A 21,220-nucleotide genomic window follows, 5' to 3' on the forward strand; every position below is an offset into this window, starting at 1 on the left:
AGTTGTTCTGCTGCTGCTCCAGCCTTATTTGATCTGGAATGATCAGAGGCTTATTTAGAGCATTTTAATGAGTCACTTCATTACTACGAGGAAAGACTTTTCAATACTTGTGCTAGCTTTAGAATAGATTGTTAGCATTATCATTATATTTACAGACTGAAGCCGATACAGTCAGAAGTTTAACATTACCAGTGGAATGACTCATGTGAAAGCAGCAAAGAGAAACACAACTTTACTGAACTTTTTAATGACCTGCATCTTTAGTGTATCCTCAGCAGGCACCTGTTTCTAGTGAGAAATCTTCACAACCTAAATACTGTATAATAATTCTGTCTGCCTACCACCCAACAGCAGAGGAACACAACTAGTGACCAGCTTGTTAACACAGGCCCCAGTCACGCAGTTGACGATTGCCTGTTAACCAGCAGTTGCGAGTGGAAAATGTGTATTGCCTGAGCGGTTGCTGCGCAGAAACCAACCGCTAAAATCTCAGTCATGGAGGCCAGGAACCCCCCCAACCCCCAACCGCCGATCCATTGGAGTGTGGTTGCAGGAGGTTGCAACCGATGTAACCCGGTGACGGCCAGCAACCACTCGCCAAATGGTTGGGGAATACACATTTTTCCACTAGCAAGCGGATGTTTTCAGAGGGTTGACAAAAAGTCTCTAGGCCTGTTTGATTGAAGCCATAGTGGAACCTTTAGTGCTCAAGAGCCAGCCCTAAAAACTGATACCAGAGTTTGACCAATACTGGATTTGTGTAAAACACCTAGATCTTGATGTATTTGCTGGTACATTGAGATCTGGGTGTTTTACACAAATCCAAGTATGCTGTAGTTAAAAGAAAAAAAAAAAAAGCTCTATAACTGTCCACTGTATGACTAGTTAGCAACTTACTGTGAAGATGCTGCTTGACCCTGCACCAGCATCTGAGCTGTGATGCTGAATTATGAAAACAATGGAGTCAGAGCTACTCTAATGAACAAAGCATTTCTATGTTTTATAAAAATCAATTAAAAAAATGAAAATTATTGGCATATACTGGACAACATGTCACAGGTCAGTATTGGCTGATAATACCAGCTGACAAATATCAGTCAGGCTTCCACTGGTACAGATCAGCATAGAAATAAGAGTGCAGAAACTGAACCTACATATGTGAAGTGGGCAGAAAACAAGACTCCAAATCATTGCTATTGTAGCCTCGTATCTGAAGGTGTCAAGTTTCTTAATAGGTTCGCTATATTACCTTTAAACTGCCAAAGAAGAGCTTATTTCTGTTGCTTAGTGTGATATTTTCTTGCAGGAGTAATAAGATTAATGTGCAAAAATGAATGGATGGATGGACTGGTGTTGTTGTTGCTACTTAAACAGCAAACCACTTAAATGCATCTGTTCTGAAGAAGAATTGATCACACAGAAAACGTAACATCGGTCACCTAAACTGCTTTGAAATGGTGACAAAGCTTTGAGTTACTGCATCAGAGTGCAGGGCTGAGCACAAACATATAAACTGTATTCACTGGATTCTCACAAATGCCTTTAAATGGTGGTGTTTGCACAAAATATGTAGGCTAGAGGCTGACTGAAGCGTCAGTATCGTGACTGAATAGATTGGAGTAAGTGCGGACATGAGGGAGCTGGATGTGACTGTCGCACGCCGACTCAATGCCAGGGCCTTTTTTTCCCCTCTCAGCCCTGAGGGTACAACTGGCCTCCCTTCAAAGGAGGAAGCTTAAAAACAATCTCCAAAAGAGTGAACGCGGTGCTGGGCTGTGGTGGCGTCAGTCAACCAGTCAGTCACCAGTCAGTCAGTCACCAGTCAGTCAGTCAGGCAAGAGCCCCGCTGTCTCCCACTCCAGAGAACAGGTACCTTGAACTAGTTTCTACAAAGCTGAGTCGGAGATTTAATGCAATATAAAGCCTCTGGGTCCTTTTAGCAATTTGGAGTCAACACACAAATACGCCCACACTCAACTGCAAAGACTTTCCATCCCTGCCCCTTCATGTGCAAATGTGCTGAATGGAGGTGTGTAAGTATGTGCTAGCGAGTGTCTGTGTGTGCTCAGCTTCCCTACTGAATCCTTCCCACTACTCCCCCTCCTTCCCTTTTCTGATCTGCTGCAACACATCATTGGCCGTTCGGTTATAAAAACCCAGTACAGAAACACACAGTGCTAGCTTCTTTTTTTTTTTAATAACTGTCCATTTAAACTGCAATCTTCCAATGTGTTTCCCACCCACGCTGTGTGGGGTGAAGCACGCAAGTAATTTACCACATGATGATCATTCAGTAAAGTGAGGAGTTGTTAATACCCTGCAGACTGTCAAATCTGTTCCTTTGTGAGAACAGGTTTTAGCCAAGGAAAAGTTCTCGATTACACCCAATCACATGATCACCATATGGCGATGCTGCAATATAAAGTTTTTCTCCAGATGCCAGTAATGAAATGTTGACTTGTGTGGTAACAGACAGAGGGTGCACTTGACACTGTCTGGGTGATTGGCAGTATTTCCAGCTGCTGCCAGACTTTGGAGCCTGTGAAGGCTGAATGTTTTATGCTGACATCAGCTTTGGCATCTGTTGCATATTTGAAATGCAGAATGAGGGAAGAGATTAAAATCCTCAAAAACTGTGTTGTTTCCTTGGGTTTGTAGGGATACACGTCATCCATCCATTCATCCTCTCTGCTTACCCAATTCAGGATCACCGTGGGACTTGAACCTGCCCCAGAGGTCATAGGTCGAGAGACAGGGTACACCGTGGACAGGTTGCCAATCTCCATGTCTGTCCAAGTTGGGAACCTGGTGAGAACATGCAAACTCCGCACAGAGTGGCCGCAGTTTCTTGCTATGAGGCGACCGTGCTGGCCACTGCAGCACCATGCCACCCAACAATGTTTTAGTCTCTTTTTTTTTTTGTCCAATTTGGCTGATCAGTTGGTTTGTTTGCCTTTTTGAGGGCAAGATGAAAACAATAATACTGTGAACTCAGAATCAGATATTAACATACCATTTTTAGTTCCACTCAGAATGCAGTCTGTTATATATTTAATCTGGCAGAAATGTCCTTAGTCTGACTTGTTTTCTGCCTTAACAAAACTGATAGTTGTTCTGAAAATTGAAGCTGAAAGCAAATAGTTTGATTCACCATCAAGTAGAGTGTGTGGATGGGAGCCGACGTCAGATAAATAAAAAGCAACAGTCCCTGGGCTACAGAGCCTGAGGCTATTGCATTGCTAGCAGGCAAACAGCCACCCAGCTGCCCCAGCAGGGTAGGAATATATCAGGCAGCCTATTGGATACCTGACAGCTGATTTAGCTCCCCCTTAATGAGCAGAGGGCTTCGCTGCAGAAACTCCACAATCTGTTACATAACATCACAGACAGCACATCCTGCACGAAGCGGACCGCTAAGGCCGGTGGACTCCTTTGAAAACAAGACACGCCACATTCAGTAAAAAATACATCTGAGAATAATAAATGAAAGTCTAAGAGTATGTACTTCTAAATGTTTAAGATGGTGTTTTCAAGTGAGCTAGTTAAGAGGAAAAGAATCATAGCAATACCACTACTTTTATTAACATTATTTTTTTTTACACAGTGATCGTGTTGGTCTTCAGTGAAAACACACTGCATTGAGGATATGGCTGATTTCAGCTACTCTTCATACAAATGACAGACCTCAGCCAATAATGTTCCAAATCATCTCTTAATACTTTAATACTGACTTCCACGCCATTTGGAGGCCCGCCACCCCTAGATCATTTGTTCTCAGAGAAGGTGTCTGTAATCTATAAAAAGTGCTGAGTTTGTGGTTGGAAACATTCCCCATCATTTCTCTTATAGCGCAGTTCTGTTCACCACACCTCAAACCTCATTTATAAAATGGACTTGAGATAAGTTGTGAGCTTATGAAAACCTCAAAGTTTTATAATTTTTTTTTTTAATTCACTTTACTATATACTTGTTTGTTTCTGCCATGTGATTGGCTGATTATATACTCGCTGTAATGAGCAGCTGAACAGGTGTACTTACTGTAATAAAGTCTGTAGTTTGATTTTCTAAAGATGTTGGAGCATTCCTTCAGGTCATAGTCACACAGGTCTAGAGACCAGTTGGGGACCACCTGGCAACCACCACTTGCTAGGGAAAAATAGCATTCCTTGACTGTCTGCAAGTGGTTACTGGAGGTTGCTAGCAGTTGCTGTGAAACTGAATGCTAAAGCTCCAGGAACGCAGGCCTAGAAACCAGTCAGTGAACACCTGGTAACCACGCTAGGGAAAAATGTATAATCTCCACCTGTTTGGCAAGTGGTTGCTGGAGGTTGCTTGCTGTTATTAGTGATATTAGTTGCTGCATCAAAAACCTTTCTGTAATTGATTTGGTTGCTAACAAATAGTTGTGGTCACCCGAAGTATGCATGGAAAATCAGTCTTGATGGCAAATACTCAACAACTAAGCAGTAGCAACACCATGAAAAGTGCGACACAAGCTGGAAACAGACTGTTTGCCTTTTAAGTAAAAGTTGAAGCATGTTGATTTCAGCAGTAAGGCACAACTTTTACTTTCTACTTTGCGCATTCAAGTTTCAGTACCGCTTGGCTAGTATTTGGCGAGTGTTTGCAAGTCAAAGTCCACCAAAGCAATCGAGAAAAAAAGGACCCCTCCCCCCGTGACCGGCGGTTGCTTGGAGGTTGCCAATCAAGGCTTGTGTAAGTAAAGTCTATAAAAACTGGATATTTTAGGTTTCAGGAGTAAAAAGGTACATTTACTGAGGAGTGTTTTCAGCTGTGGAACACTACACTACACATTTGGTACTCCTACTGAGTTGTTACAGTAGGACGATAAACTACAAAGCTCATATTTACCACAATGAGGAAAATTTTCAGCCAGTGCAACACCTTTTTTGTTTTTTTGGGTTTTTTTGGTAGTTTTCATATGACCATGAAGCTTTATGTTAAGCTACACCAGGATTCAGCTAAACATGCAGTTCCTTTTGGGAAGATCATTTCATTTATTCTCTAAGTTTAATTTGTTCAACATAAAACACATTATATCCACAGACATATCTTTGAGTTAAGGAAGGCTGTTTTATAAGGCAGCCATAATAATTAACAGAAAGGACACAGTCCTTTTGTTTGTGCCTATTAATAAGCAGTTATTTAAAATGGCAATTACATTAGCAGAAATGTATTTAGACCCTACAATAAATTTTGTTTCACTTTCTTCTATTATTTACACAGTAATCTTGGCGAGCCTTGTGTGCAAACACTTAGAGGAATATACAGTAATGTTGAACAAGTTGCGTTAACCAAATCATTCAGTAAATGCTTTTAGATATTAAAGTGTAACAGCAAAGAAAGCAGCACTGTAACAATCAATGAAAACTGAAGTGGTCTAGGAACAGTGTTACTGAAAGCCAGACGCTGACCTTAGCCAGACTTGCTTGGAAGTATATATGTTCTGACAACACAGATGTCAGAGGGGACCCTCAGGACCCCCGCCTGTCACCGCGGGCTAGCAGAAGAGAGGAAGGGGTCCAAGTTATTCTGGGCTAGGCCAGTAAGGGAATGGGTCACAGTTCACTGTGTATACCCTGCTGCTTTAGCACCGGCTGACAGGCCACAGGAGTCTGAAAGTCCATGATGTACTGGCATTTGCTGGGCTCTTTCACTGATCGCAAGGCTGTCTCCGTTCCGCATGTCAGTGTGACCTAGAAAAGCACAAAGAGAGAAAGTTGAGGTTGAGAAGAGCCATTGTTAGCCCGAGTCAAGAGCCATGGCAGTTTGATCTCACAAAGGGAGCTGATTAAAGTTGACCTGCCGCTTGTTTTACAACCTCTTTTAAACTTTTCTGAAGAAGTGGGGCTCGCTACAAATGACAAAATTATGCAGGGGGAACCGCTGACTTGTTGTGACTTAAACACATTCGTGTCACTCCTTGAATAGTTTCCCAGCCTGCAATCAGACTGTGCACAAAGCAAAGTGTTTCTGTGACTAAGGGATAGTGTGGATTTATGGGACATCGCTGCTGTCGTCCCCACGAGCAAACAGGACAGGGGAGGATGTTTACTGCTGTCACGACTTTAATAGTTGACTTTGACGCCCCCTGCAAGAGAGTGGAGGGGAAAACAACTTCTTCTACTTCGGAGTGGTTTCCATAGCAACCCCTCACATCATTCAGCACCCTGAACAGACAATCCCTTTGGCGAACAAAAGCACCTGAAGAGGTAAGATGGGAACCTGACAGGTATTGTTGTGCAGAAGTTTCAGGCTAGTAGAACTGGTGATTTGGCTTTGTCCCGTGCACAGACTAAAATAGTCTTTTGTTATGTCACTTAGTATCTTGTTGCACTGAGATATTAAGTGGGTGTGTGCTGCTTGATGAGACAGAGTATTTTCTTTTGTGCTTGTCCACAAGTATTAGTGGTTCGGTTTCGGCTTGCAGGTGCCAGAGCCATAGATCAGTGTTAGTGGCAATACTGCAGACTCATTAGGGTTGTTTTGTTTGATTAAACAGTGATTTTGTTATCCAAAGACTTATCCTTGTTACATCATATATAATAATTTTAAGACAGCATTAGTAAGAGAGAGCCTGTCTTAGAAATTGAAGCCAAGTGGCACAATGGGAAATCCAGCTCTACGCAGTTTACAGCGTGGTCCATACAAGGGACTACAAATCAGGATACAGAGGCTTCTGCGGCAATAATTGTGTTCATATTCTTTTAAAATCTGTCCTGCAAGTCCCTGAACATTATGTAATGCCACACTACAGCAGGACTAGAACCCTGGATTAACCCTTTTTGATATGAATGTAGGTAAAAAGGAGACCTTTCATATGCTATAACGTATTTGACCAGCTACCTGTCCTATGTGGGGATATGGCCTTTGAAAGTTTACCCAGAATGCACTTTTCAAAGTTGAATTCTGTCATTTCTCTCACATAGTTTGTTTTGCATCCTGTCTCCCTTTTCTCTCCTCCTCCTTTTCTCCTTTCCCTCACCCCCTCATGGCAGATGGCTGCCCCCTCCCTGAGTCTGGTTCTGTCAAAGGATTCTTCCTTCCCACTGTTACCAAGTGTTTGTTCATAGGGGATTGTTGGGGTATTCCCTCTTACATTGTGGAGTTTCTACCTCACAATATAAAGTATCATGAGGTGACACTCAGGGCACCAGTGCATGTTTCTGTTACTCTGCACTACAGATATTAAATTGGTGTGTTTGGCTATAGCATATATGAAGTAAGCTAAAGAAAAAAATAAAAAAAAGATGCTGAAAAAAAAACTGATTTTGGCTTTAGGTTGTGACACTTGGAGTGGGTGTAAAATTGATTTGGTTGCAGTTTTTAACAGAGATTAAATGTGTTTTTCAGCCCTGCTGTACTTATGCATTTATGAGGGCTCACAAATGCTAAAAGTAAAAAGTAATAGCACAAATTAAAAGCCTGAAATCTGAAAAGGTCTGTAATCTGGAAAGGTTTCATAGTATGAAAGTAACATTTTGCATGCCTTCATTAAATATACTAAAACCATTATACATTAGATAGACACAGTTTGTTTTTTGTTTGTTTGGTCACCTATTCAGGTGTTTATTGCCCCATGTAACTACCTTCTAGCAAACTCATTCTCAGAGCTCAGCACTGCCAAAATGAGTCAATTCCACAAAAACAGATCAGAGCTTCAATAAGCTGGAGTTATCTATGAGTCAACGGAGAAGCTGGTTTAGATCCACAGCTCCTGTAGCTTTAGCTAAATTCAAAGCTTGTGCTTAATACCCACAGACACAGAACTTAACAACTGCAAGAGGTGAGTTCACCTTTCCCCACAGACTCACAAGATAAACTGTGCACTGCTTAAATTTGGATTACCCCAATATCCACCAGCAAAACAATACATCACTGGTGCCTCATCTCCAGTATATACAAGATGGCACATTTGCAGTAAAAGAGCGCACTGCCCAAAGCTGAGGTTCAGCGTTTCAAATATAATGAGCGTCTACTTCTGACAAGACTTCATTTATGCCGTCTGCACACAGTTTGGGGGGGTCATTTCAAAGGAATTCAATTTAGTGTTTTAAAAGGGGGACCCTGGATGGCATGCGCACATGCATTTATACATGACATTTATTGGACTGTGATTTGAAGAGGGGGGGCGGGCAAAGAAAATCAGATGATTAAATGTGCTTTATTTTTAACTGAGCAAATTCTCACACGAAACATGTAAATGGATGTGCTAACTAGTGTCTGAAAGAGGGTGGGATACTGGGAATATGTAGAAGGGCAGAATGCTGCACAAGAATGCAAACGGAGCAACATTAATCATGAAAACCAGCGCAGACTGACAAAGAGTGTGTGTGTGTGTGTGTGGTGTGTGTGTGTGGTGTGTGGGAGGGGGTTAAGTCGGTTTCAATCACTTGGCTCTGGACATAACATATTTTTGCCAGGCTGCTGAGCAGGCCATGAGGACTGATTGACTCAATCTTGATTGTTGAAATGCACATGTGCGGGATGAGGCGCGCTGAGCAGACTGGGTGACACAGATCTGATCCCCCCTCCACCCCCCCAGTTAACGTGGAGAGAAGAGCTCAGTTTGGCTGTTTGCTTTAGTTTTCTCTCAGTGCAATGTCCATTTACACTGCACTGACTTAGTCACATCGGCTGTTCACACTGTTGCTAATCCCTTGAGCTACCATGAATAAAACAGCAGTTTCTTAAGATTTTTCACATAAACAGCTCCCTGTGTGTGCAGGGAGCTGGTCGCGTTCAGGGCACCCTGCTTAGAAAATGAGGGAAACGTTAATGTAGTTGCAAATTTATTATTCAGCTGAATTCAAATAAAATAGCTTCTGTATCACATCTTGTGTTTTGGGTGGAGCTAATGAGTTGTGCATAGCCTTCATCTTTCCATCTGCTTGTCTGCCAGTCTGTCAGTGTGTGCATATACCATTTGTTCATTTGACTATCTGTTAGTTTATTCATGTCTGCCTCTTTGTGCTCTAACGTGCTCTCATTACTGTAAGAGGGTTTGTGTTGTATGCGCTGTGTACCAACCAAATCATCTAAAATAAACAAAAGATTATTAGATATACACAACTTGTTGTGCTTACTGTAGTGCTGCGTGAACCTCCTTGCCAGCAGGGTTCTCCGTTCTCATAAACCATGTGACTGTAGTGGTTCTTTGGCTTTCCTGTCCACATCCCCCACATCCTGAAAAATGTTTTAAAATGAAATGACAGAAGACATAATGCACATTATTTTACTTAAAGTGTGTGTGTGTGAGTGTGTGGAAATAAAGTTCCTATCTGATGGTCAAAAATGATCAACCAGGACCAACTGAGCCAATAAAAAAAAACAAAAAAACAAAAAAAAAACTTTTTCTTTCTTTCAAACACCACTCAGTTGGCTTATTGAAAAACAGTTTCTCTCAGCGAAAATAAAAAGCTGGCAAGATGGCCAGTCTGGCGGTGCCCTTGTTTGGTTCCTGGCACCGACACTCATGTCCCCTCTCCTGTTCAACAATGGAGGGGAAATATTAATTACCGTTTTGTCGGAATTAATACTGTGTGCAGCAGGGAAGGAGAAAACAGAGAAGCCTATCTCGAATGAGGCTGTGCCTGCCCAGTGCTAGCTAATTACATTCTCACCAAACATTTCAAGGGGAGTTAGGAAAACCAAAGCAAACCAGGGTGCCTGTGGACGCCATCCAACGCAGTAGTGACAGATGCCATTTCATTATGTTTCTACTGGCAAACGTCCTCTGATCTTTTGTTCGAGCTCGAGCAGCTTCTTTGAGGTGGTGTCAGCTGGAGCGATGCTGATGGTAAGCGCTGATTTTATACAACATTGTAATCCTTTTTATTTTATAGAACGCTGTAATGCACCAAATGCATGACTGACTAAAGATTTCACCAAAACATGTCTTGCTCTGATCTCTTGCCCTGCATCAGCTAGGAACTATTTTCCGCCAAGATGAAGCACGAGTGATGGAATCAATCTTTCTCATTTCCGGAAAGTGTGCAGTAAATGGAAAAATAAACCTGCAGGCCTTTTTTTTTTTTTCCCTCTCCCCCCACCCCAATGGCTCGCTGGTCTTCTATTAATCATCCTGGATAAAGAGCTGCAAAAGCTATAAATTCAAAGTATTGTTCTTTTAATTTGCCTAAGTGCATCCGTTACCAGTGCCAATCCTGTCACAAGTGCCTAACGCTTGATCAATGTGCTTACATTGACCTTTCAGCAGGGGATTAGTGTAGTAAGAGCTGCTCTGAGTATTGCGTTTAGTATTATGAAGGCTAATCTGATTTATTTCATGACCTATTATGATATTTTTATTGGTCTTCCTAATTGATCTCAGTAGGATATATACTGATGGCTTGACATTGAGTCATAGTGAACATCTGCATATTACTCTGAAGCTCAACAACAAACCAGTCGCCTCACATTAATAAATGAGTTTTTTGGTGTTGCCATTTTTGACCCAAGTCATCACAAATCTTGAATGACACACAACATAAGAGTCTGTTTTTTTGTTTGTTTTTTAAAGAAAAAAAGGACACTTCATTTCTTCACTTTAAATATTTTTTTTCTTTTGACATTGGGGGGGAGAATATGGAGTCTGATAACAGAGAACAAACACTCTTCGCAGCTGCCTTCAGGTCCCCATGTGTGACTTTTCTGCTCTCCTTGATGCGCAAGGCTTATTTAAGATGCCCAAACGGGTCAGTCAGAGGTGAACTGCTCACACAAGCGGGAGCCGGCTTGGGCCTGAGCGTCTCGCCTTTTTCCTTCGAGCCTGTTTGATTGGGTTTTAGCACTCTGTTAGCACCAGGAGGCCCTCAAATGGATTGCTGTCAGGGCCGGCAGACATGCCAAGTGGAGAAAGTGACAGTGCTCCGGCTCTTGCTGGGAGTTGACCGGTGATCCCTTGCGCATCACCTACGCACTCACCCCCCCACAATCCCCTAACGCACGCACACAGCTCATTCCCTCGCCTCATCTTCGTTCACTTCCTTCCTTAATCTCCATTCTCACTCTGTCAGCTCTCTTGTGCCCCAGGAGGCGGCACAGGCCCCGTCAATTAGGCTTGAGTTATTGCTGAGATATGGCCAACACAATCCAGTGTTCCAGTCAGGAGATGAAATCTTATTGACAGATCATTCCCTGTAATAATACCTACTTGCACTTGGTATTGGCAGGCCATTTTATAAAGCCATTCCACACTTATCAACAGACTAGTGCGCAGCCAGGTATTCACACCTGTGGAAAACCTGCTTAATTTCAAGGCACCAGGGTGCATAAACAGTATGTGTTATTCTGACTCTGTGACAGACAATATAGCTCAACCCAAATGTGCAAATTGACCCCTCTGGCTCAGTGACAACTTCATTTTCTCATCCAATTTGTCACAGTTTGGCTTTGAGCTGCAGACATGACACAAATCATGCTCGCTCACACTTGTAGCAGCAGGGTCAGTCTCCCTAAATGATCTGGTTTACTATATGTATTTTCTTGTTGGCTGATCTGCTGCACCTGTTGTCTGCAAAGGACCTGTTTGGTATTTCTGTAGCTCTGTCCGAGCATTACTATTCAAATACGGACAAGGAAAACAGGCAGCTTTCTGTTTTTTAGAAAAATAGCATGGATGAACATATATTTATGTATGTAAATAGATTAACGCTGCCAGTGGAGAATAGAAATCCATTTTCCAACCACAAGAAAGGCAGGTCCACAAATGTAGACTTCCTTTTAATGATTAATGATGGAGGATATTGAAGGCGTGCTCTTTTTCAGGCTTAAAACATCCAGAATCTTATTTACAGATATCTGCATTCCGATTCTTTCTTTGTCTGGCCTTCTATAATGCTATAAAATGCACCTTCCATCAAAGATAAACCTGTAATAGCAGCATATCTCGCCAGCTTAAACCTATTATCCATACATCTACTCTGCATCGCTGGTGAGATAGTAGGCCTCAGAGAGTTCAGACATGCCTCTTACCCGTGCACATTAGAGAACCAATCTCATTTCATTTTGTCTCTCCTAAGGTGTGATTTCTATTGACATACTGAAAAGCAGGTGGAGTTGTAATTTAATTTAATCCAGTGCCCACAAATAGGCCTTTCCAGCTTCAGCTGCTTGGTCTGTGTGTGTGTGTTAGAAATAATGGAGGAAAAAATTACAATATGCTGTCTAGAGTAGTTATATATATATATATATATATATATATAAAATCATTATGAAGAGTAATTAGCATTAAAGAAGCTGATTAGGCCCCTTTTCTTCTTCTGATAATGACTTGAGCTGATATAAGATCCTCTTATTTCTTTAAAAAAAAAAAAAATGTAGTCACCAGTGATTCAGTTTTAAACTTCATCGCAGAGCTAATCCGTATGCCTCAAGTGATAAATCCCGAAGATCCACAGCTAATCTCACTCCACAAAGATAGGGGAGTTACCCCTCTGATACAGCCACAAATCAGCCTTTCAGAAGAAATTATCATTTGGACAACGCTACTCTGGTGTTGAAACACCCTGCAGATACTGAGTGAGGGACTGTGTGTGTGTGTGTGTGTGTGTGTGTGTGTGTGTGTGTATGTATAGGGGGGGGGGTCTGGGCCAAAAGTGTATTTTTGCATGCTTTAATGAGCGTGTGCATGTTGTGAGACCCCGGGCCTTCACTGTAGAGAGAGTGAATGAACAGAACCACTGGGCAAAGAACACCAGGACGGCCACTTTTGGTGTGTTTCTTAAAGCAAACAAAATATGCAGTTGCTCATTGCAGAAGCAGTGCGTGCTTCCATAGGAATTAAGAGAGTAAGTAGCAGCCAGGTGCTGCTAATCAACTTGCACTTGATTAACTGATCATCAGCGTGTGACCAGATCTATAAAAGCAGAAGCTTTGGCAGTTTACTGCTCTGGAGCATTCAGGTGTGTGTTAACGCAACGATAAGGAGGAAAGACATCAGCAATGATCTTGGAGACACACTGAAGCATTCTACTTGTAGAATAGAGCGTTGCAGCGTGTGCTGAAAGCTGACATTAAATGCTTGCTGCGCATTAAAAACTAAAGGTACCAATGAAAAAACTGCATCCACTCTGGGATTGCTAATGTTACATTAGTTTAAAGGCTGATCAGAATCTGAATGCCCTGAAAACACCAGATAAACAATTCAAAGCCAATGAAGTAATCACCAGTAATGAGCGTTTCATTTGATTGGTGGGTGGGACAAAATATCGATAGGGCAATCTATTTTATTGGCTTCCTCTTGGAATATGTTATTGCTAAATATCAGTATTTTTTTTTTTAATCAAATTTTACCAGTATGCCAAAGCTCTAAACACCTCCACCAGTTTGAAATGAATAAGTAAACATGTATACACATACACATGCACATGTATGTACATGCAATGAATACACAGGAATTACAAACCAGGAACTACTCCCCTGTTTTTTTTTTTAAACTTTATTTACATTTTCACTTTATTTACACATACAGTACTGTGCAAATGTCTTGAGTCACCCCTCATTTCTTTGTATTTGCTTCCAATGAGCCAGACTTTCTAGTAATTTTTAAAAGTGCAATTATTCTCCAGGCTCTTTCAAAGTTTTCCTTAGGACATCGGCTGCTTTTTCACTCATTTTCAGTCCAGTCCTTATATCTGACCATTTTCAGAGGATGCTTTTTAAGCCACTATGAATCATACAATATAAATAAAATAAAAAGGATGAACCAGTGTTGCCTACACATAACAGACAACTTAGAGAAGAAATAATTAGGGCCCGAGCACGAACTGTGCGAAGGCCCTATTGTAATTGCTTCGTTTATTATTATTATATTATTATTTTTTTTTTTTTTTTTTTTTTTTTTTTTTTTATTCAGGCAAATGAATTGGCTTTTTGGGGGCTTTATCATATTCAAAAACTCATGAAACTTTGCACATGCGTCACACCTGGTGAAAATTTAAGTATTTTAATGGGCTCGGGCAAGGGCGCGCCCAAATGGCTCGCTAGCGCCCCTAAACTGGAGCCCCACCGCTGTGTTTCACGTACATGAATGAAACTTCATACACATGTATATCATGTCCAGGCGCACAAAAAATCCTCTTGGAGCCATGCCCTAAACCCAACAGGAAGTCAGCCATTTTGAATTAATTATGCAAATTTGGCGATTTGCAGCCCTCACACTTTTTCTAATAACTCAGAGGTTTTAGATGTTATCATCTTCATATTTGGTTTGTCTAACCTACACCCCCAGGGGAATCTAAATCTCGAAAATGGTGAGTTTTTGCCAAGGGGGAGGGGTCCTTATGCCCCTTTGAACTTTGATCATTCACCATGAAATTTTGATTGCCTCTCATTCATACCTACATGATCCAATGTGCATCAAACTTCTCCAGTAGGATGAGGGTGCCCCCCTGAACACATACATATGACAATATTTAATATCAGTCGCAGCGCCACCTAGTGGGAACAGGAAATGTCATATTTTACACTTGGAGGTCCAGCTCCAAGGTGGTTTAGCAGAACCATCTCAAATTTCACCTGGAAAGCCTTAAGAAGTTGGACTTACTGTGTTTTCAAAACTGTGAGTTTTTGACAAAAGGGCGTGACCCTTATGGGACGGCAAAGTTCGATGATTCGCCATGAACACAAAAATGGCTGTAACTCAAAGCCAACTTGCCCAATCTGGCTCAAACTTCAGTGGTGTGATAAGCACCCTGTCCTGAACACACTGATATGCATAAAGTCCATAAACGTTAGAGCGCCGCCTAGTGGCAGCTCGGAATATCTTAAAATAGCAAGTTTTTTGAGTAGCCCCGGAGCTACGTTTTATCTACATGTATGAAAATGTACAGGCTCGTGTAGCATCCTAAGACGTACAAAAAAGTCTCTTGGACCCATACCCCAAACCCTACAGGAAGTCGGCCATCTTCAATTGAAGGTGTCAATTTTTGCGATTTCCACGCCTGCTATTTGAACGAACTCGTCCTAGGGCATTTCACCCACTGACACCAAATTGGCTCCAGATCATCTACACAAGTAGCCCATCAATATTGTGGAAACTCTTTACAAACATATTAAACGGCCTTATCACACCAGGCCATTAAATTTGGCCTTTGTTTTTCTCCCTCACCACCAAATTGTTTGTGCACTTGTTCGCACATGCTTTGTCTGATCAGGCTGAAAATTTAATCACTCATGTACACACCAGCCTGAATCCATAACTACAGATTCAAGACTGTAGGCGCAATAGCGCCCCCTACAGAAGCAAATGAAAATTTGTATGACCGTCCACAGAATTAGTTTTGCTCTGAAATACATGAAATATCTTTCACCATTCCTTACAAAATCCTCATCTATTTGATAAGCCTCCTGCCCTGAACACATTGATATGCATAAAGTCCATAAACGTTAGAGCGCCCCCTACTGGCAGCTTTAAATATCATAATATACCATGTTTTTTTAGCTAGCCCCTGAGTTACATTTTATCTACAGCTCTGAAATTTTGCACACTCATGTAACATCCTAAGACATACAAAAAAGTCTCTTGGAGCCATACTCCAAACCCTACAGGAAGTCCAGCATCTTCAATTGAAAGTGTCAATTTTTGCCATTTTCAGGCCTGCTATTTGAATGAACTCCTCCTAGGGCATTTCACCCAGTGAGACCAAATTGGCTCCACATCACTAGACAAACAGCCATCAAAAAAGTCAATCAGACCCATGCCCTATTTTGCATGCTGGAGCCGTGACCACACCCCCAAATATTCCATTGCGTCTATGCCGAGGAGCAAAAGATACCTTTTCCTATAAAAGAATTCAACTTTCTAGAGCCCCATCACGATCACAAAACCTCCGAGTGCGGCACGGGTCGACGAGCGCCACAGGTCGACGCGCGCGGAGTGCGAGGGCCCGATATCACCGCTTGCGGTTTTAATTATTATTTTTTTTTTTTTTATTAGGGCCCGAGCACGAACTGTGCGAAGGCCCTATTGTAATTGCTTCGTTTATTATTTAGGGCCCGAGCACGAACTGTGCGAAGGCCCTATTGTAATTGCTTCGTTTATTATTAGGGCCCGAGCACGAACTGTGCGAAGGCCCTATTGTAATTGCTTCGTTTATTATTATTTTTTTTTTTTTTTTTTTTTTTTTTTTTTTTTATTATTATTATTATTCAGGCAAATGAATTGGCTTTTTGGGGGCTTTATCATATTCAAAAACTCATGAAACTTTGCACATGCGTCACACCTGGTGAAAATTTAAGTATTTTAATGGCCTCGGGCAAGGGCGCGCCCAAATGGCTCGCTAGCGCCCCCTAAAACTGGAGCCCCACCGCTGTGTTTCACGTACATGAATGAACTTCATACACATGTATATCATGTCCAGGCGCACAAAAAATCCTCTTGGAGCCATGCCCTAAACCCAACAGGAAGTCCGCCATTTGAATTAATTATGCAAATTTGGCGATTTGCAGCCCTCACACTTTTTCTAATAACTCAGAGGTTTTAGACGTTATCATCTTCATATTTGGTTGTCTAACCTACACCCCCAGGGGAATCTAAATCTCGAAAATGGTGAGTTTTTGCCAAGGGGGAGGGGTCCTTATGCCCCTTTGAACTTTGATCATTCGCCATGAAATTTTGATTGCCTCTCATTCATACCTACATGATCCAATGTGCATCAAACTTCTCCAGTAGGATGAGGGTGCCCCCCTGAACACATACATATGACAATATTTATATCAGTCGCAGCGCCACCTAGTGGGAACAGGAAATGTCATATTTTACACTTGGAGGTCCAGCTCCAAGGTGGTTTAGCAGAACCATCTCAAATTTCACCTGGAAAGCCTTAAGAACTTGGACTTACTGTGTTTTCAAAACTGTGAGTTTTTGACAAAAGGGCGTGACCCTTATGGGACGGCAAAGTTCGATGATTCGCCATGAACACAAAATGGCTGTAACTCAAAGCCAACTTGCCCAATTGGCTCAAACTTCATTGGTGTGATAAGCATGCTGCCCTGAACACATTCATATGCATAAAGTCCATAAACGTTAGAGCGCCGCCTAGTGGCAGCTCGGAATATCTTAAAATAGCATGTTTTTTGAGTAGCCCCGGAGCTGCGTTTTATCTACATCTATGAAAATGTACATGCTCATGTAACATACTAAGACGTACAAAAAGTCTCTTGGACCCATACCCTAAACCCTACAGGAAGTCGGCCATCTTCAATTGAAGGTGTCAATTTTTGCGATTTCCACACCTGCTATTTGAACGAACTTGTCCTAGGGCATTTCACCCAGTGACACCAAATTGGCTCCAGATCATCTACACAAGTAGCCCATCAAAAGTTATCATGGTTTTGTAGAATATTGAACGGTGTTGCCATGGCAACCCTCTGAATTTGGACTTTTTTCAATTTCAAATTCACAGAGATTCTAAACATCAGCCCCTGGGCTGTGCTTTCTGTATGTACCTGAAAATGTGCCTGCTGATGTAAGATGCTAACGTCTACAAAAAGTCTCTTGGACCGATAGCCGAAACCCAACAGGAAGTCAGCCAAGTTCACTTTAAGTGTCATTTTTGCAGCATTTTTCGCCTTTTTCAGGCCTTTTTTGCCTCAACTCCTACGGCATTTGACCCAGTGAGACCAAAATGGCTCCAGATCATCTACACAAGTAGCCCATCAAAAGTTATTCATGGTTTTGTAGAATATTGAACGCTGTTGCCGTAGCAACCCTCTGAATTTGGACTTTTTTTCCATTTCAGGCCCAGATAGGTTCTAAACATCAGCCCCAGGGCAGTGCTTGGTCTGTGTACCTGAAATCGTGCATGCTGAAGTAACATCCTAAGACGTACAAAAAGTCTCTTGGACCGATAGCCGAAATCCAACAGGAAGCCTGACATGTTCTAATTAAGGTGTCATTTTTGCAGCATTTTTCACATTTTTCAGGCCTGCTATTTGAATCATCTTCTACTACAGCTTTTCATCCAGTCACACCAAAATGGCTCAAGATCATCTACACAAGTAGCCCATCAAAAGATATTCATGGTTTATAGAATATGAACGGTGTTGCCGTAGCAACCCTCTAAATGTGGGATTTTACTCATATACCACAGTGCACCAAATTGTTACATCTCTGACATACATGTCCGATGTGCCTCAAACTTCACAGGCTTAATGGGAGGGTAAGGGAGACCGGACACACCCCTCTATCAGCTTTGTTTCACACTCATAACGCCACCTAGTGGCAACAGGAAATCAGTAGGACACTGATACTCATCATCCTATGGTCATTACAGTTTCATTGATGGCTGCAGGCATTACATAGAGCATTGTGACATATTACTTAGTGGGCACTCACCGACGCCACCTAGTGGAAGCGGGAGACGATCGACGCGAAGTACGGCTAGCCTGCTGAGCCGTCAGCAGCCGGTGAGCCAGCTACTCTCTCGTCTGCGAGAACCTCCGAGCGCGGTTCGGCTGGAGCGTGCCACGGGTCGACGCGCGACTTGGCTGGAGCGCGCCAGGGGTCGACGCGCGCCGGGTGCGAGGGCCCGCTCATCGCCGCTTGCGGCTTTAATTTTAAATTGTATCTTTGTTATGGTAGTAGCAGCCTATCACAAAAAATGCATAATTTGTTCCCATTTCTTTAGTTGAATCTACAAAATGCCAAAAACAACAGTCTGACAGGCACAAAATAGTATTTCTCCATTTCAGCATGACAATGATCCCAAACACACTGCCAATGCAATAAAAACATACCTGGATAGAAAAACACACAATGGAACATTATCAATCATTGATTGGCCTCCCCAGAGCCCGGACCTCAACATTATTGAAGCAGTGTGGGATCATCAGGACAGAGAGCAGAACAAAAGGCAGAAACAATAACCACTTTCTTTTCACATCACTTTAAAAAAAAACACACAAAAAAACAGGAAAGGTTTCAATACAAACCACACTCATGTTCATCAACACGCAATCTTCTCTTCTACAAATGACTCTGTGAGAACTGTGATGACATTAACTTCGCTTTTAACGTATGGCTTTCATTCGTTTTCTCAAATGAAAAAGTCCTTGCGATGATCAAATCTACCGTGTTTAATTATGTTTATAAAGAAGAACTCATTTAATGGCAACATGCTTGAAGCAACAAATGGCTATTTTTAAGTTCTCCGTGCATTTAGTTAAGGTTAGTGAAAGATTGTAGTTCATTTAAAACAAAAGCAAATATTTAAAAAAAGACTAACAATTACTAAAAGTACAAGCAGCATAAATGGAGCAGAGACATTAAACAATCAGGTAGCAATTACATTTTACTCTCGACATGTTTGGCAACAAGAAACATATAAAAACACAACTGTCATGCTAGTTTACCAGCTGATAAACACCTTCAGAGACAACTCCCATCAGTTTCTGTTACAGAGAGCATCAAGCCAGGTCCTTCAGAACACACTATTTATTTGCAGCTATGAAGAGACAGGAACTGTCATATTAGATGTGCCAACTCAGCATCAGATTACTTCTAAATGCTTCTTCAACAACCAGCTCCTCATACTGAATCCTAACCTTCTAAGATGGTGTAATGCCTGCACTTATTACTGTCACTTTCCCACTGTAGCATCCACTCATTAGCTGCCACAGCAAATGAATTATACCTCATAGCTATGCTTTTTTTGCTTCTTTAACAAGGGGGTCTGGAGCAGCACGTTACTCCCCTCACTATGCAGTTAATGCAGTAATCATTTACAGCACGAGAAGGGGCAGGGCACCAGCAGGTAGAGTGTGAGTAATTTAGGAGCTGCTGGTTAATTTGGATTTTGTGGACAGCAGTATAAGATTTGAAAAGGGAAAAAAAAAAAAAAATGAATAGGTTTGCTCTCATAGCGAAGCAGCACCGGGCATTACTAACCTCTGCTCCTCGTGTCAGGTCACCAATCAGAGAGCAGCCTTCCGAGATGAGCCCAAGCACTGTCATTACTGTGCCAGTCACTGACACTCCTCTCACCCTCCGACCACCCACGGTGCCCAGCTCCTTAATAAATAATTCATAGGCGCAGGAACATGTGAAGGGCACATGCTCAGTCAGGGCTTTGCTTTTAATTTGTTTCCTATGACTGATACACACAGAAGACATTTTGCCTCTTTTTCTTGGCCTGTAGGTGTGACTGGAATGTGGGGTGCAGAGCAGGATTGAAATAAATCACTACATGTAATAGTGCATAAATAAATTAATCTTCAGTACGTCGATGTAAATGTAAATACCAGATTCCCAGCTAAATGTCTTTGTTTTGTATGACCGTTCTGCTGCACAGTTTTCTAATGTATAGTGCGCCGACCCACATAATTGCTCTGAAATTGTGAGTAACAGCCACGGCAAGTTTTGTTTTGCATCAGCTGCACAAACAGCACGCCGAGGCCATTTTATGTGCCGCTATAAAGCAAACTGAGGGTGCATATTTCATCAACACCTCCTGACAGATATGAATCAGGGCTGATGTCAAACCCAAATCAGTATTCTGTTAACAGCTCACTTGTGCCTCATTAACGACTGGGCTACATGTTGCCATGACTACCCAGCAGAAAGGCCATCAGGGGTTCACAGTGGCAGCTCCCCCACCCCACTCTCCACTCCCTATCACTTTAACCCTCTCCTCAGACACAGAAGAGTCATTATCCCTTGATAGTACGTGGGCTGTTAAGTGCAGGGGGCTATATATGTATCATAAAAACATTAGGAACAGATATAAGTCTTACATTTCTTATATTAGTGAGTGTTACATAAATGAATTTCTATATCTGTCTACCTGTCAGAGGCTGCACTAGTGTACGATGGCATGCTCCTGCGGACTGCCATGTTTCCAGGTAAAGAGGGCCCCTCTCTCCACTAATGGCACTCAAGCAAATGACCTTGACAGCTTGAAAACGAGCACATTAAGTAGAACACTTAAATGTATAATTATGCACTTATTCCAGTGGAATTGTCACTGCTCTGTAGGTTAAATCATTACGGGTAGATAAGATGAAAAATTAAATAAATTATTAAAATAAATACCCCCCCCCCAAACTGCCTATCAAAACAATTAAGGGATTGGCTTTGATATGAACACATGAAAGGGAGCATCACTGCACTCATTAAGTGAGCATATTCAAAAAAAAGCAAAGCAGTGCAGAGTGAAGCAACAAACAGTCATTTTGCCATGCATGGAAATGCAATGCG

The 21,220-nt window shown here is 41.9% G+C and overlaps 1 protein-coding gene across 1 annotated transcript in view; it reads right to left on the minus strand.

Annotated features, from left to right (window-relative positions):
- Window positions 1–3,613: 3,613 nt before the first annotated feature.
- The window catches only part of LOC115775101 (glucosidase 2 subunit beta-like), a 171,981-nt gene continuing 154,374 nt past the window's right edge, over window positions 3,614–21,220 (minus strand). Inside the window, exons 14-15 of the mRNA XM_030722596.1 lie at window positions 9,108–9,207; window positions 3,614–5,717 (exon numbers count right to left, since the gene is read on the minus strand). Coding sequence (XP_030578456.1) covers window positions 5,580–5,717; window positions 9,108–9,207 — 238 coding nt within the window. The 3' untranslated portion in view covers window positions 3,614–5,579. The remainder of the gene's footprint in view (window positions 5,718–9,107; window positions 9,208–21,220) is intronic.

This window comes from Archocentrus centrarchus (genome assembly GCF_007364275.1).
Source record: "Archocentrus centrarchus isolate MPI-CPG fArcCen1 chromosome 18 unlocalized genomic scaffold, fArcCen1 scaffold_23_ctg1, whole genome shotgun sequence".
In the NCBI taxonomy this organism is placed as follows: Eukaryota; Metazoa; Chordata; class Actinopteri; order Cichliformes; family Cichlidae; genus Archocentrus; species Archocentrus centrarchus.